At 44.8% G+C, this 26,376-nt stretch overlaps 1 protein-coding gene across 1 annotated transcript in view; it reads left to right on the forward strand.

Moving 5' to 3' along the window:
- The window catches only part of emilin2a (elastin microfibril interfacer 2a), a 72,560-nt gene extending 51,489 nt beyond the window's left edge, over positions 1–21,071 (forward strand). The window contains exons 7-10 of the mRNA XM_045714353.2: positions 10,414–10,878; positions 11,307–11,414; positions 19,030–19,167; positions 19,957–21,071. Coding sequence (XP_045570309.2) covers positions 10,414–10,878; positions 11,307–11,414; positions 19,030–19,167; positions 19,957–20,282 — 1,037 coding nt within the window. The 3' untranslated portion in view covers positions 20,283–21,071. The remainder of the gene's footprint in view (positions 1–10,413; positions 10,879–11,306; positions 11,415–19,029; positions 19,168–19,956) is intronic.
- The last annotated feature ends 5,305 nt before the right edge of the window (positions 21,072–26,376 follow it).

The raw sequence follows: 26,376 nt of genomic DNA on the forward strand, positions 1-26,376 counted from the left end.
CCCCTCACCACTCCAACCTCCTCCTCTCCCTGCACTCTCTCTCTTCTCCCCTCACCACTCCAGCCTCCTCCTCTCCCTGCACTCTCTTTCTCTCTTCTCCCCTCACCACTCCAGCCTCCTCCTCTCCCTGAACTCTCTCTCTGCTCCCCTCACCACTCCAGCCTCCTCCTCTCCCTGAACTCTCTCTCTGCTCCCCTCACCACTCCAGCCTCCTCCTCTCCCTGCACTCTCTCTCTCTCTCTTCTCCCCTCACCACTCCAGCCTCCTCCTCTCACTGCACTCTCTCTCTTCTCCCCTCACCACTCCAGCCTCCTCCTCTCCCTGAACTCTCTCTCTGCTCCCCTCACCACTCCAGCTAGGGGAGACTCATGGCTCCACACCCCAATCCAGATGCTCTCTCCTCAGCTGTGATGTCATGACAGAGGAAGCATCCCTGGAGCTGGGATGTCTCCACAGTTTTGACTACCCTGGGTAAGAGGGTGTTTGGATGGGGGTGGGTACAATGGTGTGAAGGGATCAGATCCAAAACCAAACATAGAAGGTTATAGCTAACGTGCTTATCTGTAGAAAGTGAATTTCCTTTCAGTCAAACTGAGACCTATCTACCACACTCAGTGGTAGGAAAACTACCCAACTGTCATACTTGAGTAAAAGTAAAGATACCTTAAAAGAAAATGACTCAAGTAAAAGTGAAAGTCACCCAGTAAAATACTGCTTAAGTAAAAATCGAAAAGTATTTGGTTTTAAATATACTTAAGTATCAAAAATAAAAGTATAAATAATTTCAAATTCCTTATATTAAGGCACCATTTTCTTGTTATTTTAATGTACGGATAGCCAGGTTCACACTCCAACACAAACTAAGCATGTGTGTTTAGTGAGTCCTCCAGATCAGAGGCAGTAGGGATGACCAGGGACGTTCTCTGTTTAGTGAGTCCTCCAGATCAGAGGCAGTAGGGATGACCAGGGATGTTCTCTGTTTAGTGAGTCCTCCAGATCAGAGGCAGTAGGGATGACCAGGGATGTTCTCTTGATAAGTGTGTGAATTGGACCATTTTAGGGTTAGCTGGGTGTAGTTAGGGTTAGTGTTAGCTGGGTGTAGTAAGGGTTAGCTGGGTGTAGTTAGGGTTAGTGTTAGCTGGGTGTAGTTAGTGTTAGCTGGGTGTAGTAAGGGTTAGTGTTAGCTGGGTGTAGTTAGTGTTAGCTGGGTGTAGTTAGGGTTAGTGTTAGCTGGGTGTAGTAAGGGTTAGTGTTAGCTGGGTGTAGTTAGGGTTAGTGTTAGCTGGGTGTAGTTAGGGTTAGCTGGGTGTAGTAAGGGTTAGCTGGGTGTAGTAAGGGTTAGTGTTAGCTGGGTGTAGTTAGTGTTAGCTGGGTGTAGTAAGGGTTAGTGTTAGCTGGGTGTAGTAAGGGTTAGTGTTAGCTGGGTGTAGTAAGGGTTAGTGTTAGCTGGGTGTAGTACGGGTTAGTGTTAGCTGGGTGTAGTAAGGGTTAGTGTTAGCTGGGTGTAGTAAGGGTTAGTGTTAGCTGGGTGTAGTAAGGGTTAGTGTTAGCTGGGTGTAGTTAGGGTTAGTGTTAGCTGGGTGTAGTAAGGGTTCGTGTTAGCTGGGTGTAGTTAGGGTTAGTGTTAGCTGGGTGTAGTGAGGGTTAGTGTTAGCTGGGTGTAGTTAGGGTTAGTGTTAGCTGGGTGTAGTTAGGGTTAGTGTTAGCTGGGTGTAGTCAGGGTTAGTGTTAGCTGGGTGTAGTAAGGGTTAGTGTTAGCTGGGTGTAGTAAGGGTTAGTGTTAGCTGGGTGTAGTTAGTGTTAGCTGGGTGTAGTAAGGGTTAGTATTAGCTGGGTGTAGTTAGTGTTAGCTGGGTGTAGTTAGGGTTAGTGTTAGCTGGGTGTAGTTAGGGTTAGTGTTAGCTGGGTGTAGTTAGGGTTAGTGTTAGCTGGGTGTAGTTAGTGTTAGCTGGGTGTAGTAAGGGTTAGTGTTAGCTGGGTGTAGTAAGGGTTAGTGTTAGCTGGGTGTAGTAAGGGTTAGTGTTAGCTGGGTGTAGTTAGTGTTAGCTGGGTGTAGTATGGGTTAGTGTTAGCTGGGTGTAGTTAGTGTTAGCTGGGTGTGGTAAGGGTTAGTGTTAGCTGGGTGTAGTCAGGGTTAGTGTTAGCTGGGTGTAGTAAGGGTTAGGGTTAGCTGGGTGTAGTAAGGGTTAGTGTTAGCTGGGTGTAGTAAGGGTTAGTGTTAGCTGGGTGTAGTACGGGTTAGTGTTAGCTGGGTGTAGTAAGGGTTAGTGTTAGCTGGGTGTAGTAAGGGTTAGTGTTAGCTGGGTGTAGTAAGGGTTAGTGTTAGCTGGGTGTTGTAAGGGTTAGGGTTAGCTGGGTGTAGTTAGGGTTAGTGTTAGCTGGGTGTAGTTAGGGTTAGGGTTAGCTGGGTGTAGTTAGGGTTAGCTGGGTGTAGTTAGGGTTAGCTGGGTGTAGTTAGGGTTAGCTGGGTGTAGTAAGGGTTAGTGTTAGCTGGGTGTAGTAATGGTTAGGGTTAGCTGGGTGTAGTAAGGGTTAGGGTTAGCTGGGTGTAGTAAGGGTTAGTGTTAGCTGGGTGTAGTTAGTGTTAGGGTTAGCTGGGTGTAGTAAGGGTTAGGGTTAGCTGGGTGTAGTAAGGGTTAGTGTTAGCTGGGTGTAGTTAGGGTTAGTGTTAGCTGGGTGTAGTTAGTGTTAGTGTTAGCTGGGTGTAGTTAGTGTTAGTGTTAGCTGGGTGTAGTTAGGGTTAGTGTTAGCTGGGTGTAGTAAGGGTTAGGGTTAGCTGGGTGTAGTTAGTGTTAGGGTTAGCTGGGTGTAGTAAGGGTTAGTGTTAGCTGGGTGTAGTTAGTGTTAGGCTTAGCTGGGTGTAGTAAGGGTTAGGGTTAGCTGGGTGTAGTAAGGGTTAGGGTTAGCTGGGTGTAGTTAGTGTTAGGGTTAGCTGGGTGTAGTAAGGGTTTGTGTATTTGCCCCCTTTCTAATTTTCTCAACTTTTGCATATTTTTTATACAGAATGTTTTCAGATCTTTCAGATCAAACCTCACATTAGATCCATTTAACCTGAGTTTTCAAAAAACACAAACTGTGTGAAACAGTTATTGCTCACTTACATTCAACAACTGGTTTAACCAACTTTAGCTGCATTGATTGTAATCTACGTTATGCTACAGTTGTTGATATGTCTCTCACATCACTGTGGAGGAATTCTGGCCCACTATTGCATACAAAACTGCTTTAACTCAGCGACATTTGTGGGTTTTCAAGCATCAACTGCTCGTTTCAAGTCCTGCCTCAACATCTCAGTTGGGATTAGGTCTGGACTTTGACTTGGCCATTCCAAAACTTCAAATGTGTTTCTTTTTTTGCCATTTTCATGTAGACTTGATTGTGTGTTTAGGAACATTGTCTTGCTGCATGACCCAGCAGATACATACAGTGAGGGGAAAAAGTATTTGATCCCCTGCTGATTTTGTTCGTTTGCCCACTTACAAAGAAATGATCAGTCTATAATTTTAATAGTAGGTTTATTTGAACAGTGAGAGACAGAATAACAACAAAAATATCCAGAAAAACGCATGTCAAAAATGTAATAAAATGATTTGCATTTTAATGAGGGAAATAAGTATTTGACCCCTCTGCAAAACATGACTTAGTACTTGGTGGCAAAACCCTTGTTGGCAATCACAGAGGTCAGACGTTTCTTGTAGTTGGCCACCAGGTTTGCACACATCTCAGGAGGGATTTTGTCCCACTCCTCTTTGCAGATCTTCTCCAAGTCATTATGGTTTTGAGGCTGACGTTTGGCAACTCGAACCTTCAGCTCCCTCCACAGATTTTCTATGGGATTAAGGTCTGGAGGCTGGCTAGGCCACTCCAGGACCTTAATGTGCTTCTTCTTGAGCCACTCCTTTGTTGCCTTGGCCTTGTGTTTTGGGTCCTTGTCATGCTGGAATACACATCCACGACCCATTTTCAATGCCCTGGCTGAGGGAAGGAGGTTCTCACACAAGATTTTACGGTACATGGCCCCGTCCATCGTCCCTTTGATGCGGTGAAGTTGTCCTGTCCCCTTAGCAGAAAAACACCCCCAAAGCATAATGTTTCCACCTCCATGTTTGACGGTGGAGATGGTGTTCTAGGGGTCATAGGCAGCATTCCTCCTCCTCCAAACACGGCGGGTTGAATTGATGCCAAAGAGCTCAATTTTGGTCTCATCTGACCACAACACTTTCACCAGTTGTCCTCTGAGTCACTTAGATGTTCATTGACAAACTTCAGACGGGCATGTATATTTATTCTTGAGCAGGGGGACCTTGCGGGCACTGCAGGATTTCAGTCCTTCACGGCGTAGCGTGTTGCCAATTGTTTTCTTGGTGACTATGGTCCCAGCTGCCTTGAGATCATTGACAAGATCCTCCCGTGTAGTTCTGGGCTGATTCCTCACAGTTCTCATGATCATTGCAATTCCACAAGGTGAGATCTTGCATGGAGCCCCAGGCCGAGGGAGATTGACAGTTCTTTTGTGTTTCTTCCATCTGCGAATAATCGAACCAAATGTTGTCACCTTCTCACCAAGCTGCTTGGCGATGGTCATGTAGCCCATTCCAGCCTTGTGTAGGTCTACAATCTTGTCCCTGACATCCTTGGAGAGCTCTTTGGTCTTGGCCATGGTGGAGAGTTTGGAATCTAATTTATTGATTGCTTCTGTGGACAGGTGTCTTTTATACAGGTAACAATCTGAGATTAGGAGCCCTCCCTTTAAGAGTGTGCTCCTAATCTCAGCTCGTTACCTGTATAAAAGACACCTGGGAGCCAGAAATCTTTCTGATTGAGAGGGGGTCAAATACTTATTTCCCTCATTAAAATGCAAATCAATTTATAACATTTTTGACATGCGTTTTTATGGATTTTTTCATTGTTATTCTGTCTCTCACTGTTCAAATAAACCTACCATTAAAATTATAGACTGATCATTTCTTTGTCAGTGGGCAAACGTACAAAATCAGCAGGGGATCAAATACTTTTTTCCCCCACTGTAAATGATCAGGTAATGACTACAGATATGATACATTTCTGAAAATATGTGGATTTGTTCATGCTAAATATAAAGGCTTAGATATGTCAGCGTATTGACACATACCCTTTCCAGAGTTACAATATTCTACACCTGTGATTTACCTCCTCAATTTGGTTTTATTTAGCAAAATTTGAAATTGTGTTTTTTACATTGGATAAAAGTAGAAACTCAGACCTAAACAATTGTACATCATACACTGCATCTGAGGTACAATGGGAAAGTAATTCTACTTTGAAAGTTGATAAACTTGTAACTGCACTTTTGAGAAAATGGCCCTTGAATGTTTTGGTTCCTACTACTGGAGAGCTCTTTGTCTCCACCCATTCAGCATCATTCACATCCTGTTAATCCTTAGCCCCACCCATCTCTTTAAGGATTCACATGTGAGGCCATGTGCTAAACAGAGTGAGCAGTGTAGTAAACAACCAAAGATTACAAGACTAAAAGTGGTAAAAGTAGTAGTTTACAATAAGGAACAACTCCAGGTTAAAATACAGTTTATCTAGTCCTTGGCCTTGATCCTAATCTGACTTTGGTGCAGGTCATGCTGTTCTTCACATTACCGTCTCTGGTAAACACACACTATATCAAATAAAATCAACGTTTATTTGTCACATGCGAAGGATACAGAATGTGTAAACAGTACAGTGGAATTACTTACATATTTGCACAGTAGCAAAATCAAAAACAGAAAGTATCCACATAAAAATATTAGATGATGTTTACCCAGACACTCAGAATAGTTTACCCAGACACACAGAATAGTTTACCCAGACACCCAGAATAGTTTACCCAGACACACAGAATAGTTTACCCAGACACTCAGAATAGTTTACCCAGACACCCAGAATAGTTTACCCAGACACACAGAATAGTTTACCCAGACACTCAGAATAGTTTAGCCAGACACTCGGAATAGTTTACCCAGACACTCAGAATAGTTTACCCAGACACTCAGAATAGTTTACCCAGACACTCAGAATAGTTTAACCAGACACTCGGAATAGTTTACCCAGAATAGTTTACCCAGACACCCAGAATAGTTTACCCAGACACTCAGAATAGTTTACCCAGAATAGTTTACCCAGACACACAGAATAGTTTACCCAGACACACAGAATAGTTTACCCAGAATAGTTTACCCAGACACACAGAATAGTTTACCCAGACACACAGAATAGTTTACCCAGACACACAGAATAGTTTACCCAGACACTCAGAATAGTTTACCCAGAATAGTTTACCCAGACACTCAGAATAGTTTACCCAGAATAGTTTACCCAGACACACAGAATAGTTTACCCAGACACTCAGAATAGTTTACCCAGAATAGTTTACCCAGACACACAGAATAGTTTACCCAGACACACAGAATAGTTTACCCAGACACACAGAATAGTTTACCCAGACACTCAGAATAGTTTACCCAGAATAGTTTACCCAGACACACAGAATAGTTTACCCAGACACACAGAATAGTTTACCCAGACACACAGAATAGTTTACCCAGACACCCAGAATAGTTTACCCAGACACACAGAATAGTTTACCCAGACACCCAGAATAGTTTACCCAGACACGCAGAATAGTTTAGCCAGACACTCAGAATAGTTTACCCAGAATAGTTTACCCAGACACCCAGAATAGTTTACCCAGACACCCAGAATAGTTTACCCAGACACGCAGAATAGTTTAGCCAGACACTCAGAATAGTTTACCCAGACACCCAGAATAGTTTACCCAGACACTCAGAATAGTTTACCCAGACACTCAGAATAGTTTACCCAGACACTCAGAATAGTTTACCCAGACACTCAGAATAGTTTACCCAGACACCCAGAATAGTTTACCCAGACACTCAGAATAGTTAGATGTGTTATGTGTGAACACAGGGCCTTGGAAAATAGTTAGATGTACTCTGTACCTTGGAGAATAGTTTGATTTTCTCTGCACCTTGGTTAATAATCAGATGTGTGATGTGTACACGGGGCCATGGTTAATAATCAGATGTGTGATGTGTACACGGGGCCTTGGTTAATAATCAGATGTGTGATGTGTACACGGGGCCTTGGTTAATAATCAGATGTGTGATGTGTACACGGGGCCTTGGTTAATAATCAGATGTGTGATGTGTACACAGGGCCTTGGTTAATAATCAGATGTGTGATGTGTACACGGGGCCTTGGTTAATAATCAGATGTGTGATGTGTACACGGGGCCTTGGTTAATAATCAGATGTGTGATGTGTACACGGGGCCTTGGTTAATAATCAGATGTGTGATGTGTACACGGGGCCTTGGTTAATAATCAGATGTGTGATGTGTACACGGGGCCTTGGTTAATAATCAGATGTGTGATGTGTACACGGGGCCTTGTTCTGAGTCAGAGGCCTGGAACACACACAACCATCTGGAAGTCTTCAGAGCACGCTGACCGACTGCACAATATTGGTCTCCTAACATTCGTGTGTGTGTGTGTGTGTGTGTGTGTGTGTGTGTGTGTGTGTGTGTGTGTGTGTGTGTGTGTGTGTGTGTGTGTGTGTGTGTGTGTGTGTGTGTGTGTGTGCGTGTGTGTGTGTGTGTGTGTGTGCCCCACCCTACAGATGATGTGATGTATTGTGGAGCTGAACCACTGCTGGTTTAGTAGCTTGAGCTTCAGTTGTTTGTTGTTTTGCTGATAACTGGAGACCTGTGTTCCATAAAGCATCTGAATGTGGTGATCATGACTCCTATCCTCTGTCCTAGGGACTGTGGTGATCATGACTCCCATCCTCTGTCCTAGGGACTGTGGTGACCCTGACTCCTATCCTCTGTCCTAGGGACTGTGGTGATCATGACTCCTATCCTCTGTCCTAGGGACTGTGGTGATCATGACTCCTATCCTCTGTCCTAGGGACTGTGGTGACCCTGACTCCTATCCTCTGTCCTAGGGACTGTGGTGATCATGACTCCTATCCTCTATCCTAGGGACTGTGGTGATCATGACTCCTATCCTCTGTCCTAGGGACTGTGGTGACCCTGACTCCTATCCTCTGTCCTAGGGACTGTGGTGACCCTGACTCCTATCCTCTGTCCTAGGGACTGTGGTGATCATGACTCCTATCCTCTGTCCTAGGGACTGTGGTGACCCTGACTCCTATCCTCTGTCCTAGGGACTGTGGTGACCCTGACTCCTATCCTCTGTCCTAGGGACTGTGGTGACCCTGACTCCTATTCTCTGCAGTAACAGGGTCTGGTACAGTAACAGTCCTGCAGTATGGACACAACATGATCTATATGATCACTACAGTGTATGTGTATTACAGATGTGTAGATGTATATTACAGCTTGGCTTGAAGAAAAGTCTGCAACTACACCAACTATCTGTAGAGTGGCCAACTCTGCTTTAGGGGTCAGGAGGCCAGAGGGATTGGTGTTCTTTGATGGTAGGGTGTTCCACTGCCTGTCTCTCTGTGAGGTTAAGGTGAGGAGGACCCTGCCTGTCACTCTGTGAGGTTAAGGTGGACCCTGCCTGTCTCTCTGTGAGGTTAAGGTGGACCCTGCCTGTCTCTCTGTGAGGTTAAGGTGAGGTGGACCCTGCCTGTCTCTCTGTGAGGTTGAGGTGAGGTGGACCCTGCCTGTCTCTCTGTGAGGTTAAGGTGGATCCTGCCTGTCTCTCTGTGAGGTTAAGGTGAGGAGGACCCTGCCTGTCTCTCTGTGAGGTTAAGGTGAGGTGGACCCTGCCTGTCTCTCTGTGAGGTTAAGGTGGATCCTGCCTGTCTCTCTGTGATGAGGATCCTGCCTGTCTCTCTGTGAGGTGGACCCTGCCTGTCTCTCTGTGAGGTTAAGGTGGATCCTGCCTGTCTCTCTGTGAGGTTAAGGTGAGGTGGACCCTGCCTGTCTCTCTGTGAGGTTAAGGTGAGGAGGACCCTGCCTGTCTCTCTGTGAGGTTAAGGTGGATCCTGCCTGTCTCTCTGTGAGGTTAAGGTGAGGAGGACCCTGCCTGTCTCTCTGTGAGGTTAAGGTGGATCCTGCCTGTCTCTCTGTGAGGAGGATCCTGCCTGTCTCTCTGTGAGGTGGACCCTGCCTGTCTCTCTGTGAGGTTAAGGTGGACCCTGCCTGTCTCTCTGTGAGGTTAAGGTGGACCCTGCAGAATGCCTAGCAGCTGATTCCCCAGGGAGAAACAGTGTGGGGGTTTATGAGCAGGTTGTTCAACTTAGGCGTGTTGTAGTTACCCTGTTTTTCCATCACGTGTTCCAAAGTGCTGGTATTAATTATGAGATATGATGCATCGTTATGGTTTCATATATACTCACTCTCAACAACACCCATCCTTATGGTAAACCAACTAAAAAATGATATCTCTAACTCTTTCTCTATGTTTCTCTCTTTCTCTCCCTGTGTCTCTCTCCCTGTTTCTCTCTCCCTGTGTCTCTCTCCCGTGTCTCTCTCCTCTCTCTCTCCCGCTCTCTCTCTCCCTCGCCCTGTCTCTCTCTCTCTCTCTCTCCCTGTTTCTCTCTCTCTCTCTCTCTCCCTGTGCTCTCTCTCCCTCTCTCCCTGTGTCTCTCTCCCTGTGTCTCTCTCCCTGTGTCTCTCTCCCTGCCCTCCCGTCTCTCTCTCTCTCCCTGTTTCTCTCTCTCTCTCTCTCTCCCTGTGTCTCTCTCCCTGTGTCTCTCTCCCGGCCTGTGCCTCTCTCTCTCCCTGTGTCTCTCTCCCTGTGTCTCTCTCCCTGTGTCTCTCTCCCTGTGTCTCTCTCCCTGTGTCTCTCTCCCTGTGTCTCTCTCCCTGTGTCTCTCTCCCTGTGTCTCTCTCCCTGTTTCTCTCTCCCTGTGTCTCTCTCCCTGTTTCTCTCTCCCTGTTTCTCTCTCCCTGTTTCTCTCTCTCTCTCTCCCTGTGTCTCTCTCCCTGTGTCTCTCTCCCTGTGTCTCTCTCCCTGTGTCTCTCTCTCTCTCCCTGTGTCTCTCTCCCTGTGTCTCTCTCCCTGTGTCTCTCTCCCTGTGTCTCTCTCCCTGTGTCTCTCTCCCTGTGTCTCTCTCCCTGTGTCTCTCTCCCTGTTTCTCTCTCCCTGTGTCTCTCTCCCTGTTTCTCTCTCCCTGTTTCTCTCTCCCTGTTTCTCTCTCTCTCTCTCCCTGTGTCTCTCTCCCTGTTTCTCTCTCCCTGTTTCTCTCTCCCTGTTTCTCTCTCCCTGTTTCTCTCTCCCTGTTTCTCTCTCCCTGTTCTCTCTCCCTGTGTCTCTCTCCCTGTTTCTCTCTCCCTGTTTCTCTCTCCCTGTTTCTCTCTCCCTGTTTCTCTCTCCCTGTTTCTCTCTCTCTCTCTCCCTGTGTCTCTCTCCCTGTGTCTCTCTCCCTGTTTCTCTCTCTCTCTCAGATGAACCTGTGAGACCTGGGTCTGTCCCAGACCAGACCAGACCCAGGGTTAACCAGATCCACATTCCCCACAGGACCCTCCCTGACTCGCTCCCCCAGACCCCCAGGCAACCCTACAACCCCAGACAGCCAGCTAGTCCACACCAGCCTACCAACCCTCTACAGCCCAACACCCACCGCCAACCTAACCAACCAACTCTGTACCTGGTGCCACATAAGCCTAACCAGCCAGGCCAGCCCACTGTCATCCTCGTACCCCATCCTAACCAACCATCCAACCCTAACCAACCCTTCTTAACGATGGTACCTCGGCAGCCCAGCCCCCCCTCTAACCCTCCCAGTCAGCCGCGTCGGGTCCTGGAGGTGGGAGAGGCTGGTCCACCAGGCTACATGAGGAGGGTAACAGTCAGGAGAGGATCAGATGACTCGTCCTCCACACCTGTTAAAGGATTCGCTGGAGCACCAGGTCAGTAGCGGTGAGGATGTGGACGGAGTTACCACCAAAATGTTGCCCAAGTATTTAAATGCTATGAGAGGTTATAACCCAGTGAATGTTTTAAATGCTATGAGAGGTTATAACCCAGTGAATGTTTTAAATGCTATGAGAGGTTATAACCCAGTGAATGTTTTAAATGTTTTGAGAGGTTATAACCCAGTGAATGTTTTAAATGCTATGAGAGGTTATAACCCAGTGAATGTTTTAAATGCTATGAGAGGTTATAACCCAGTGACTATTTTAAATGGTATGAGAGATTATAACCCAGTGAATGTTTTAAATGCTATGAGAGGTTATAACCCAGTGAATGTTTTAAATGCTATGAGAGGTTATAACCCAGTGAATGTTTTAAATGCTATGAGAGGTTATAACCCAGTGAATGTTTTCTAAACCACCAGGATTCAACCCTCCCGAGAAGCCAGTCTCCTTCAACAAACATGAGACGATCCCAGTAGCTGCCAAGGTCCCCTGGAACCTAGCGTCACAGACCCCACTAGTCACACCAGGTAACACACCTACACCCATACACACCTATACCCATACACACCTCTACCCATACACACCTATACCCATACACACCTCTACCCATACACACCTATACCCATACACACCTATACCCATACACACCTATACCCATACACACCTATACCCATACACACCCATACCCATACACACCTATACCCATACACACCCATACACACCCATACACACCTATACCCATACACACCATACACACCTATACCCATACACACCTATACCCATACACACCATACACACCTATACCCATACACACCATACACACCTATACCCATACACACCATACACACCTATACCCATACACACCATACACACATATACCCATACACACCTATACCCATACCCATACACACCTATACCCATACACACCTATACCCATACACACCTATACCCATACACACCTATACCCATACACACCCATACCCATACACACCTATACCCATACACACCTATACCCATACACACCTATACCCATACCCATACACACCTCTACCCATACACACCTCTACCCATACACACCTATACCCATACACACCTCTACCCATAAACACCTCTACCCATACACACCTATACCCATACACACCCATACCCACCCATACCCATACACCTATACCCATACACCTATACCCATACACACCTATACCCATACACACTGATACCCATACACACCTCTACCCATACACACCTCTACCCATACACACCTCTACCCATACACACCTCTACCCATACACACCTATACCCATACCCACCTATACCCATACACACCTATACCCATACACATCTATACCCATACACACCTATACCCATACACATCTATACCTATACACACCTATACCCATACACACCTATACCCATACACACCTATACCCATACACACCTATACCCATACACACCCATACCCATACACACCTATACCCATACACACCTATACCCATACACACCTATACCCATACACACCCATACACACCATACACACCTATACCCATACACACCTATACCCATACACACCTATACCCATACCCATACACACCTATACCCATACACACCATACACACCTATACCCATACACACCATACACACCTATACCCATACACACCATACACACCTATACCCATACACACCATACACACCTATACCCATACACACCATACACACCTATACCCATACACACCATACACACCTATACCCATACACACCTATACCCATACACACCATACACACCTATACCCATACACACCTATACCCATACACACCTATACCCATACCCATACACCTATACCCATACACACCTATACCCATACACACCTATACCCATACACACATATACCCATACACACCCATACCCATACACACCTATACCCATACACACCTATACCCATACACACCTATACCCATACCCATACACCTATACCCATACACACCTCTACCCATACACACCTATACCCATACACACCTCTACCCATAAACACCTCTACCCATACACACCTATACCCATACACACCTATACCCATACACACCCATACCCATACACCTATACCCATACACACCTATACCCATACACAATGATACCCATACACACCTATACCCATACACACCTATACCCATACACACCTCTACCCATACACACCTCTACCCATACACACCTCTACCCATACACACCTATACCCATACCCATCTATACCCATACACACCTATACCCATACACATCTATACCCATACACACCTATACCCATACACATCTATACCTATACACACCTATACCCATACACACCTATACCCATACACACCCATACCCATACACACCCATACCCATACACACCTATACCCATACACACCTATACCCATACACACCTATACCCATACACACCCATACACACCATACACACCTATACCCATACACACCTATACCCATACACACCTATACCCATACACACCTCTACCCATACACACCCATACCCATACACACCCATACCCATACACACCCATACCCATACACACCTATACCCATACTAGAACAACAATGTAGACTATCAGTGAAATGCTTCCTGACGGGCCCTTCCCAACAATGCAGAGAGAGTGGCTATATACACAGGGTACCATGGTTAGGGTTGGCTATATACACAGGGTACCAGGGTTAGGGTTAGGGTTGGCTAAATACACAGGGTACCAGGGTTAGGGTTGGCTATATACACAGGGTACCAGGGTTAGGGTTGGCTATATACACAGGGTACCAGGGTTAGGGTTAGGGTTGGCTAAATACACAGGGTACCAGGGTTAGGGTTGGCTATATACACAGGGCACCAGGGTTAGGGTTAGGGTTGGCTATATACACAGGGTACCAGGGTTGGGGTTGGCTATATACACAGGGTACCAGGGTTAGGGTTAGCTATGTACACAGGGTACCAGGGTTAGGGTTGGCTAAATACACAGGGTACCAGGGTTCGGGTTAGGGTTAGCTATATACACAGGGTACCAGGGTTAGGGTTGGCTATATACACAGGGTACCAGGGTTAGGGTTGGCTATATACACAGGGTACCAGTAATGAGCCTTCAGAAAATATTCACCCCCTTAATTTTCAACATGTTGTTGTGTTATAGCCAAACCCTGGCCACAACACCATACCTCATAGTATCAAAGTGGATGTCACGTTCCTCGTCTTCTGACGATATCGCGAAATCACTGTCGGAGAACGTGGACCAATACGCAGCAGGTTGTGTGCTCAACATCATGTTTATTGAACACGTTGATCACGAAAAAACAATAAATGCAGAAAACAGGACAGGAGACAGTTTCGCAGGCTATACCTAGCAGTGCAAAAAACAACTACCCACGAAACACAAAGACAAACACATCCTACTATATAGGACTCCCAATCAAAGGCAACTCAACACACCTGCCTTCAATTGAGAGTCCAACCCCAATTAACTAGACATAGAAACACAGACATAGACCAGTGACCAACCCCATAAACCTACATCAACTCCCCTCTGCCACGTCCTGACCAAACTACAATAACCAAATATACTCTATACTGGTCAAGACGTGACAGTGGAATTATGTTTACAAATTAATAAGAATTGAAAAGCTGAAATGTCTTCAGTCAGTAAGTATTCAAGCCTAAATAAGTTCAGGAGTAAAACTTTGCTTAACAAGTCACATAAATTGCATGGACTGTATGTACCGTGCATTCAGAACTTATTCAGACCCCTTTTTTTACATGTTGTTACGTTACAGCCTTAATCTAAAATGGATTCAATTATCTACACACAATACCCCATAATGACTCACTACCCCATAATGACTCAATACCCCATAATGACTCCATACCCCATAATGACTCACTACCCCATGATGACTCACTACCCCATGATGACTCAATACCCCATAATGACTCAATACCCCATAATGACTCAATACCCCATAATGACACAATACCCCATAATGACTCACTACCCCATAATGACTCACTACCCCATAATGACTCACTACCCCATAATGACTCAATACCCCATAATGACTCCATACCCCATAATGACTCAATACCCCATAATGACTCACTACCCCATAATGACACAATACCCCATAATGACTCCATACCCCATAATGACTCAATACCCCATAATGACTCCATACCCCATAATGACACAATACCCCATAATGACTCACTACCCCATAATGACACAATACCCCATAATGACTCCATACCCCATAATGACTCAATACCCCATAATGACTCCATACCCCATAATGACTCACTACCCCATAATGACACAATACCCCATAATGACTCACTACCCCATAATGACACAATACCCCATAATGACTCACTACCCCATAATGACACAATACCCCATGATGACTCAATACCCCATAATGACTCCATACCCCAGAATGACTCAATACCCCAGAATGACTCAAGACCCCATAATGACTCAATACCCCATAATGACTCCATACCCCATAATGACTCCATACCCCATAATGACTCCATACCCCATAATGACTCAATACCCCATAATGACTCCATACCCCATAATGACTCCATACCCCATAATGACTCAATACCCCATAATGACACACTACCCCATGATGACTCAATACCCCATAATGACTCAATACCCCATAATGACTCAATACCCCATGATGACTCAATACCCCATAATGACACACTACCCCATAATGACTCAATACCCCATAATGACACTATACCCCATTATGACACAATACCCCATAATGACTCAATACCCCATAATGACTCAATACCCCATAATGACTCAATACCCCATAATGATACTATACCCCATAATGACTCAATACCCCATAATGACTCAATACCCCATAATGACTCAATACCCCATAATGACTCAATACCCCATAATGACTCCATACCCCATAATGACTCCATACCCCATTATGACACAATACCCCATAATGACTCAATACCCCATAATGACTCAATACCCCATAATGATACTATACCCCATAATGACTCAATACCCCATAATGACTCAATACCCCATAATGACTCAATACCCCATAATGACTCCATACCCCATAATGACTCCATACCCCATATTGACTCCATACCCCATAATGACTCCATACCCCATAATGACTCACTACCCCATGATGACTCAATACCCCATAATGACTCCATACCCCATAATGACTCCATACCCCATAATGACTCCATACCCCATAATGACTCACTACCCCATGATGACTCAATACCCCATAATGACTCAATACCCCATAATGACTCAATACCCCATAATGACTCAATACCCCATAATGACACCATACCCCATAATGACACCATACCCCATAATGACTCAATACCCCATAATGACTCCATACCCCATAATGACTCCATACCCCATAATGACTCAATACCCCATAATGACTCCATACCCCATAATGACTCCATACCCCATAATGACTCAATACCCCATAATGACTCACTACCCCATAATGACACAATACCCCATAATGACTCAATACTCCATAATGACTCAATACCCCATGATGACTCAATACCCCATAATGACTCAATACCCCATAATGACTCCATACCCCATAATGACTCCATACCCCATATTGACTCCATACCCCATAATGACTCCATACCCCATAATGACTCACTACCCCATGATGACTCAATACCCCATAATGACTCAATACCCCATAATGATACTATACCCCATAATGACTCAATACCCCATAATGACTCAATACCCCATAATGACTCAATACCCAATAATGACTCCATACCCCATAATGACTCCATACCCCATATTGACTCCATACCCCATAATGACTCCATACCCCATAATGACTCACTACCCCATGATGACTCAATACCCCATAATGACTCCATACCCCATAATGACTCCATACCCCATAATGACTCCATACCCCATAATGACTCACTACCCCATGATGACTCAATACCCCATAATGACTCAATACCCCATAATGACTCAATACCCCATAATGACTCAATACCCCATAATGACACCATACCCCATAATGACACCATACCCCATAATGACTCAATACCCCATAATGACTCCATACCCCATAATGACTCCATACCCCATAATGACTCAATACCCCATAATGACTCCATACCCCATAATGACTCCATACCCCATAATGACTCAATACCCCATAATGACTCACTACCCCATAATGACACAATACCCCATAATGACTCAATACTCCATAATGACTCAATACCCCATGATGACTCAATACCCCATAATGACTCAATACCCCATAATGACTCAATACCCCATAATGACACTATACCCCATAATGACAGTGATTTTACATTTTTTTTAATTTTCTTAAATAAATAAAACAGAAATACCTTATTTACATAAGTATTCAGACCCTCTGCTATAAGACTCGAATCAAATAAAATGTTATTGGTCACATACACGTGTTTAGCAGAGGTTTTTGCAGGTGTAGCGAAATTCTTGAAATTGAGCTCAGGTGCATCCTGTTTCCATTGATCATCCTTGAGATGTTTCTACAACTTGATTGGAGTTCACCTGTTGTAAATTAAATTGATTGGACATGATTTGGAAAGAAACACACCTGTCTATATAAGGTCCCACAGTTGACAGTGCATGTCAGAGCCAAAACCAAGCCATGAGGTCAAAGGAATAGTCTGTTGAGCTCCGAGACAGGATTGTGTCAAGGCACAGATCTGGGGAAGGGTAACAAAAAATGTTTGCAGCATTGAAGGTCCCCAAGAACACAGTGGCCTCCATCATTTTTAAATGGAATACGTTTTTAACCACCAAGACTCTTCCTAGCGCTGGCTGCCCGGCCAAACTGAACAATCGAGGGAGAAGGGCCTTTGTCAGGGAGGTGACCAAGAAGCCGATGGTCACTCTGACAGAGCTCCAGGGTTCCTCTGAGGAGATGGGAGAAACTTCCAGAAGGACAACCATCTCTGCAGCACTCCACCAATCAGGCCTTTATGGTAGAGAGGCCAGACGGAAGCCACTCCTCAGTAAACGGCACATTACAGCCCACTTGGAGTTTGCCAATAGGCACCTAAAGGGCTCTCAGACCATGAGAAACAAGATTGAACTCTTTGGCCTGAATGTCAAGTGTTAGGTTTAGAGGAAACCTGGCACCATCCCTACAGTGAAGCATCATGTTGTGAGGATGTTTTTCAGCATCAGGGACTGGGTGACTAGTCTGGATCGAGGGAAAGATGAACAGAGCAAAGTAAATCGAGATCTTTGATGAAAACCTGCTCCAGAGCACTCAGGACCTCAGACTGGGTCGAAGGTTCACCTTCCAACAGGACAAAGGGTCTGAACCCTTATGTAAATGTGATTTTTCAGTGTTTTATTTTTAATACATTTTCAAACATTTCTAAAAACCTGTTTTTGCTTTGTCATTGTGGGGTATTGTGCGTAGATTGACGAGGGGAAAAAACTATTTAATCCATTTTAGAATAAGGCTGTAACGTAACAAAGTGTGGAAAAAGTCAAGGGGTCTGAATACTTTCCGAATGCACTGTAGTTCTTCAGATCATCCAGTTTATTCTCCAGTGATTGCATGTTTTCCAATAGAACAGAGGGTAGACACAATTTATCCACTCTCCGACGTAGTCTCGTCAAGTATCCCGCATGCCGGCCTCTAGAGCCTCCATTTCCTCCTCCTTCGAGTGTCAGGGAGTTGGGCCTGGTCTGCGATGTTCAATATGTCTTTCGCTTACGACTCATTGAAGTTGAAGTCCTCGTCCAAAAACGAGGTTAGTGATAGCTGCTCTGATGTACAGAAGCTCTTTTCGGTCACAGGAAACAGTAGCGGAAACAGTATGAAAAAAATACAGAAAGGTCAGGAGTCCATAAAATGGCCACCATTCCCTCCGGTGCCATTAGACCCTCTGCTTCAAATTACAAATTGAAGGGCTGTACACGTTTGTGTATTTTTTGCTACACAAGTACGCAGAACAGCAACAGTGTCACTAATTGCGTTAGGTGTACATTTAACTCCCCAGAAGCACTTTGATTTTAATAGCATCTGTCTGTCCTCTAACCTGTCTGTCTTTGTCGCAGTGTCTTCAGACAGCAGTTTCCTTGCAGACCCCTTCTCCTTCTCTGCTGGCCTGACCTCTCAGTTCTCTGGGGAGTTTGGAACCATCCGCTTCAACAAGGTGCTGGTCAACGATGGAGGACACTACAACTCTCACACAGGTAACACACACACAGACACACCTACACACACACAGAGAGAGACACACACACACACACACACAGTCTTGTACAGCTAACCTTGTGGGGACACACAATTAAGTCCCATTCAAAATCCTTTTTTCCCTAACCCTAAACCTAACTCATACTCTTACCCTAACCCAAAACCTAACCTTAACCCTAAACCTAACCCTAGCTCCTAGCCTTAACCCTAAAACTAACCCTAACTCCTAACCTTAACCCTAAACCTAACTCCTAACCTTAACCCTAAACCTAACCCTAGCTCCTAGCCTTAACCCTAAACCTAACCCTAGCTCCTAGCCTTAACCCTAAAACTAACCCTAACTCCTAACCTTAACCCTAAACCTAACCCTAGCTCCTAGCCTTAACCCTAACTCCTAACCTTAACCCTAAACCTAACCCTAGCTCCTAGCCTTAACCCTAAACCTAACCCTAGCTCCTAACCTTAACCCTAAACCTAACTCCTAACCTTAACCCTAAACCTAACCCTAGCTCCTAGCCTTAACCCTAAACCTAACCCTAGCTCCTAGCCTTAACCCTAAAACTAACCCTAACTCCTAATCATAAAACTACCCTAGTTCCTAATTCTAACCCTAATACTAACCTTAAACCTAAACCCCCTAGAAATAGTATTTGGCCTTGTGGGGACTAACAAAATGTCCCCAGTTGGTCAAATTTTTGTTTGTTTACTATTCTGGTCCCCACAAGAATAGCTAAACACGTCCACACACACAGACACACACAGACTAATATATTATTTTCTCTCTCCAGGTATCTTCACGATACCGATGGAAGGCCGTTACCTGATCTCAGGAGTTCTGATGGCTCGGCCAGGGAAGGGACTGGAGGCTGTTTTGTCTGTCTCCAACCGTAGTGTCCATAGGCTGATGAGCTCCGGGTCTGTAGCAGGGACAGCGGTCCAGGACAGTTGTCCCTGTGGAGGCTCTGTCTCGTTCAGCCTGATCCTGTCTCTGAGGCAAGGGGACCACGTAGCTCTGGTCCGGACCGCAGGACAGCTGGCCACCACAGAGTCCAGAGACATCCTATCAACATTCAGCGCCATCTTCCTCTATGCCCCGCAGCCAATCACCAGATAGTTACCACTGGGCCAACCAATCACACAGCAAGGACTTGGTCATGTACATTCCACAACCAATCAGAAAGCAGGAATACCTTTAAACAGATACCAGAAGTCCAATCTCCTGCAACCCAGCAGTTGTTCAGAATAATGATTTGTATCATAGATATATAGATATTCACCATGTAAAAAGTAATTCTGCAACCCAGCAGTTGTTCAGAATAATGATTTGTATCATAGATATATAGATATTCACCATGTAAAAAGTAATTCTATGCTCACCTTTTTACTGAACAATTATGCCAAAGATATAAAAAAATATTAAGTGGTCATTCATGTATTTTACAATATAGATATCTGCTTTTTTTTCCACTTTTTGTTTTAAAACATTTTCCTAAATTAACATTTATAAAATTATATATATATATATATATATATATATATATATATATATATCTTTTTTTTCTTTAAAAAAACAACTCCTGTTTAGATTAATCTGTTTTACAGGTTATTCAGTATTCCATACCACATCCTGTTTAGATTCATCTGTTTTACAGGATATTCAGTATTCCATACCACATCCTGTTTAGATTTATCTGTTTTACAGGTTATTCAGTATTCCATACCACATCCTGTTTAGATTAATCTGTTTTACAGGTTATTCAGTATTCCATACCACATCCTGTTTAGATTAATCTGTTTTACAGGTTCTTCAGTATTCCATACCAAAATCCTGTCACCATTAGTAAAGCAGTAGGGTTGATTCATTCCTTCACGTATGTTGCCAATAAACCCATTTGAAGATTTGTCTGATAGTTGGATGGATGGTGTTAACAAGTCATTCTGTATGGCTTCACTTTAGAAAGAGTAATTAGAGGGGCCCCCGTGAATATTTCTAAGTTGAATATATCCAGGATGACTAACAACTAAGAGATGCTGGATGGGGAGAGCAATGGAAACAAATGACCTTCCTGTCTTGTTCCAGGGAGGATATGTAAGCAGCCTGGATTTAATATTTTTATTTTTAAATATGTCACCTTTATTTAACCAGGTAGGCCAGTTGAGAACAAGTTCTCATTTCCAACTGCGACCTGGCCAAGATAAAGCAAAGCAGTGCGAAATAAACAACAACACAGAGTTACACATGGAATAAAAAAAGTACAGCCAATTTTGCATTCACAATGTTTAATATCAGTCTGGAAGGAGAGTTTACAGTCTAACCAGACACCCAGGTATTTATAGTTGTCCACATATTCTAAGTCAGAACCGTCCAGAGTGGTGATGCTGGACGGGCGGGCGGGTGCGGGCAGCGATCAGTTGAAGAGCATGCATTTAGTTTTACTAGCGTTTAAAAGCAGTTGGAGGCCACGGAAGGAGTGTTGTATGGCATTGAAGCTCGTTTGGAGGTTTGTTAACACAGTGTCCAAAGAAGGGCCAGAAGTATACAGAATGGTGTTGTCTGCGTAGAGGTGGATCAGGGAATCACCCACAGCAAGAGCGACATCGTTGATATATACAGAGTCGGCCCGAGAATTGCACCCTGTGGCACCCCAATGGAGACTGCCAGTGGCCCGGACAACAGGCCCTCTGTTTTGACACACTGAGACTCTGACAGAGAAGTAGTTGGTGAACCAGGCGAGGCAATGATTTGAGAAACCAAGGCTGTTGAGTCTGCCGATGAGGATGTGGTGATTGACAGAGTCGAAAGCCTTGGCCAGGTCGATGAAGACGGCTGCACAGTACTGTTTCTTATCGATGGCGGTTATGATATCGTTTAGGACCTAGAGCGTGGCTGAAGTGCACCCATGACCAGCTCGGAAACCAGATTGCATAGCGGAGAAGGTACGGTGGGATTCGAAATGGTCAGTGATCTGTTTTGTTAACTTGGCTTTCAAAGACTTTTGAAAGGCAGGGTAGGATGGATATAGGTCTATAACAGTTTGGGTCTAGAGTGTCTCCCCCTTTGAAGAGGGGGATGACTGCGGATCTTTAGGGATCTCAGACGATACGAAAGAGAGGTTGAACAGACTGGTAATAGGGGTTGCAACAATGGTGGTGGATAATTTTGGAAAGAGAGGGTCCAGATTGTCTAGCCCAGCTGATTTGTACGGGTCCAGGTTTTGCAGCTCTTTCAGAACATCTGCTATCTGGATTTGGGTGAAAGAGAAATGGGGGAGGCTTGGGCGAGTTGCTCTGGGGAGTGCAGGGCTGTTGACCGGGGTAGGGGTAGCCAGGTGGAAAGCATGGCCAGCCGTAGAAAAATGCTTAATTAAATTCTCAATTATAGTGGATTTATCGGTGGTGACAGAGTTTCCTAGCCTCAGTGCAGTGGGCAGCTGGGAGGAGGTGCTCTTATTCTCTATGGACTTTACAGTGTCCCAGAACTTTTTGGAGTTTGTGCTACAGGATGCAAAGTTCTGTTTGAAAAAGCTAGCCTTGGCTTTCCTGACTGACTGCAGTGTATTGGTTCCTGACTTCCCTGAAAAGTTGCATATCGCGGGGGCTATTCGATGCTAATGCAGAACGCCACAGGATGTTTTTGTGCTGGTCAAGGGCAGTCAGGTCTGGAGTGAACCAAGGGCTATATCTGTTCTTGGTTCTACATTTTTTGAATGGGGCATGCATATTTAAGATGGAGAGGAAAGCACTGTTAAAGAACAACCAGGCATCCTCTACTGACGGGATGAGGTCAATATCCTTCCAGGATACCCGGGCCAGGTCCATTAGAAAGGCCTGCTCGCAGAAGTGTTTTAGGGAGCGTTTCACAGTGATGATGGGTGGCCGTTTGACCACGGACCCATAGCGGATGCAGGCAATGAGGCAGTGATCGCTGAGATCCTGGTTGACAGACAGCAGAGGTGTATTTGGAGGTGCAAGTTGGTCAGGATGATATCTATGAGGGTGCCCGTGTTTACGAATTTAGGGTGGTACCTGGTGGGTTCCTTTATAATTTGTGTGAGATTGAGGGTATCAAGCTTAGATTGTAGGACTACCAGAGGGTTAAGCATATCCCAATTTAGGTCACCTAACAGAATGAACTCTGAAGATAGATGGGGGGCAATTAATTCACATATGGTGTCCAGGGCAGAGCTGGGAGCTGAAGGGGGTCTATATCAGGCGGCAACTGTGAGAGACTTGTTTCTGGAGAGATTAATGATGAATACATCCTGGATGGGGAGAGCAATGGAAACAAATGACTGTACCGTCTTGATCATCCAGGGAGGAGATGTAAACAGCCTGGATGGAGGAGAGCAATGGAGACAAGGGATTGTCCTGTCTTGTTCCAGGGAGGAGATGTAAACAGCCTGGATGGAGGAGAGCAATGGAGACAAGGGATTGTCCTGTCTTGTTCCAGGGAGGAGATGTAAACAGCCTGGATGGAGGAGAGCAATGGAGACAAGGGATTGTCCTGTCTTGTTCCAGGGAGGAGATGTAAACAGCCTGGATGGAGGAGAGCAATGCAGACAAGGGATTGTCCTGTCTTGTTCCAGGGAGGAGATGTAAACAGCCTGGATGGAGGAGAGCAATGGAGACAAGGGATTGTCCTGTCTTGTTCCAGGGAGGAGATGTAAACAGCCTGGATGGAGGAGAGCAATGGAGACAAGGGATTGTCCTGTCTTGTTCCAGGGAGGAGATGTAAACAGCCTGGATGGAGGAGAGCAATGGAGACAAGGGATTGTCCTGTCTTGTTCCAGGGAGGAGATGTAAACAGCCTGGATGGAGGAGAGCAATGGAGACAAGGGATTGTCCTGTCTTGTTCCAGGGAGGAGATGTAAACAGCCTGGAGGGGGCTGGGCGGGAGCCGCGTCCGGGGGAGAGCAGCCGGATGGGGGCGCAGACAAGGGATTGTCCTGTCTTGTTCCAGGGAGGAGATGTAAACAGCCTGGATAGAGGAGAGCAATGCAGACAAGGGATTGTCCTGTCTTGTTCCAGGGAGGAGATGTAAACAGCCGGGGGGGCTGCGCGGGAGCCGCGTCCAGGGAGGAGAGCAGCCGGATGGGGGCGCAGACAAGGGATTGTCCTGTCTTGTTCCAGGCTTCAGGTTCTAGTCGTTATGTTTTAGTCATGTTCAACCACCTGCATCATATCAGGACCAGAACAGTAAACGCATTCAATTTGAAACTTAATTAAATACAAACATGACCGCAAGCCACGCTTGGTTAGGTTCATTAAACTTTACAGATTCTCTTCTGTCAACATTATCTTAAACCCTATTTCCATATAAACTAAGAGACTATTTCTACAGTCTGTCAGACACAATCAAACAGCACCAAACAAAACAAACCAAGATCAGACGTCTGAAAGAAAAGCATATAAATCGAAACAGAAAAGGCTTCAAACATGAAAAGGTGAAGATGACAGAAGTTGAGCTCATCATTTTACATAGCCAGTATGGAGTATGGAGCTGTCACGTCCTGACCCTAGTAAGATGTCATTTTACATAGCCAGTATGGAGTATGGAGCAGACAGCATGGAGCTTAGATAAGATATAGCCCAGGTTAATTTAACATGGATCCAGATATCATGTCTCTCAGGTTAGACGTTAGTTTAACATGGATCCAGATATCATGTCTCTCAGGATTGGGTTAGAGGTTAGTTTAACATGGATCCAGATATCATGTCTCTCAGGGTTTGGTTAGAAGAAACCACACTTTGAAACCAAGATAAATAAAATAAAAGAATGATAGTAAAAAGCTTTGGAGCACATTTAATTAAATTCTGGGAAAAAGGCAAACTCAGCACCATAATTCATTGAAACAGATGGCTCATTCATCACACAACCAACTGATATTGCCAACTACATTAATGATTTTTTTCATTGGCAAGATTAGCAAATTTAGGCATAACATGCCAGCAACAAATGCTGACACCACAAATCATTACACATCCAAGTATATCTGACCAAATTATGAAAGACAAGCGTTGTAATTTTAAATTCCATAAAATGATTGTTGTCTATCAACAATGACAAGCTACCGGCGTCTGACAACTTGGATGGAAAATTACTGAGGATAATAGCGGACGATACATCTTCAGTTTAAGCCTACTAGAAAGTGTGTGCCCTCAGGCCTGGAGGGAAGCTAAAGTCCTTCCGCTACCTAAGAATAGTAAAGACTTTGCTGGCTCAAATAAATCAAATCAAATTTTATTAGTCACATGTGCCGAATACAACAGGTGTAGTAGACCTCACAGTGAAACGCTGAATACAACAGGTGTAGTAGACCTCACAGTGAAATGCTGAATACGACAGGTGTAGTAGACCTTACAGTGAAATGCTGAATACAACAGGTGTAGTAGACCTTACAGTGAAATGCTGAATACAACAGGTGTAGTAGACCTTACAGTGAAATGCTGAATACAACAGGTGTAGTAGACCTCACAGTGAAATGCTGAATACAACAGGTGTAGTAGACCTCACAGTGAAATGCTGAATACGACAGGTGTAGTAGACCTCACAGTGAAATGCTGAATACAACAGGTGTAATAGACCTCACAGTGAAATGCTGAATACAACAGGTGTAGTAGACCTTACAGTGAAATGCTGAATACAACAGGTGTAGTAGACCTTACAGTGAAATGCTGAATACAACAGGTGTAGGTAGACCTTACAGTGAAATGCTGAATACAACAGGTGTAGGTAGACCTTACAGTGAAATGCTGAATACAACAGGTGTAGTAGACCTCACAGTGAAATGCTGAATACAACAGGTGTAGTAGACCTCACAGTGAAATGCTGAATACGACAGGTGTAGTAGACCTCACAGTGAAATGCTGAATACAACAGGTGTAATAGACCTCACAGTGAAATGCTGAATACAACAGGTGTAGACCTCGCAGTGAAATGCTGAATACAACAGGTGTAGACCTCGCAGTGAAATGCTGAATACAACAGGTGTAGTAGACCTTACAGTGAAATGCTGAATACAACAGGTGTAGGTAGACCTTACAGTCAAATGCTGAATACAACAGGTGTAGGTAGACCTTACAGTGAAATGCTGAATACAACAGGTGTAGTAGACCTTACAGTGAAATGCTGAATACAACAGGTGTAGTAGACCTCACAGTGAAATGCTGAATACAACAGGTGTAGTAGACCTCACAGTGAAATGCTG

Source organism: Salmo salar, chromosome 03, assembly GCF_965601325.2.
Source record: "Salmo salar chromosome 03, fSalSal1, whole genome shotgun sequence".
Classification (NCBI taxonomy): domain Eukaryota; kingdom Metazoa; phylum Chordata; class Actinopteri; order Salmoniformes; family Salmonidae; genus Salmo; species Salmo salar.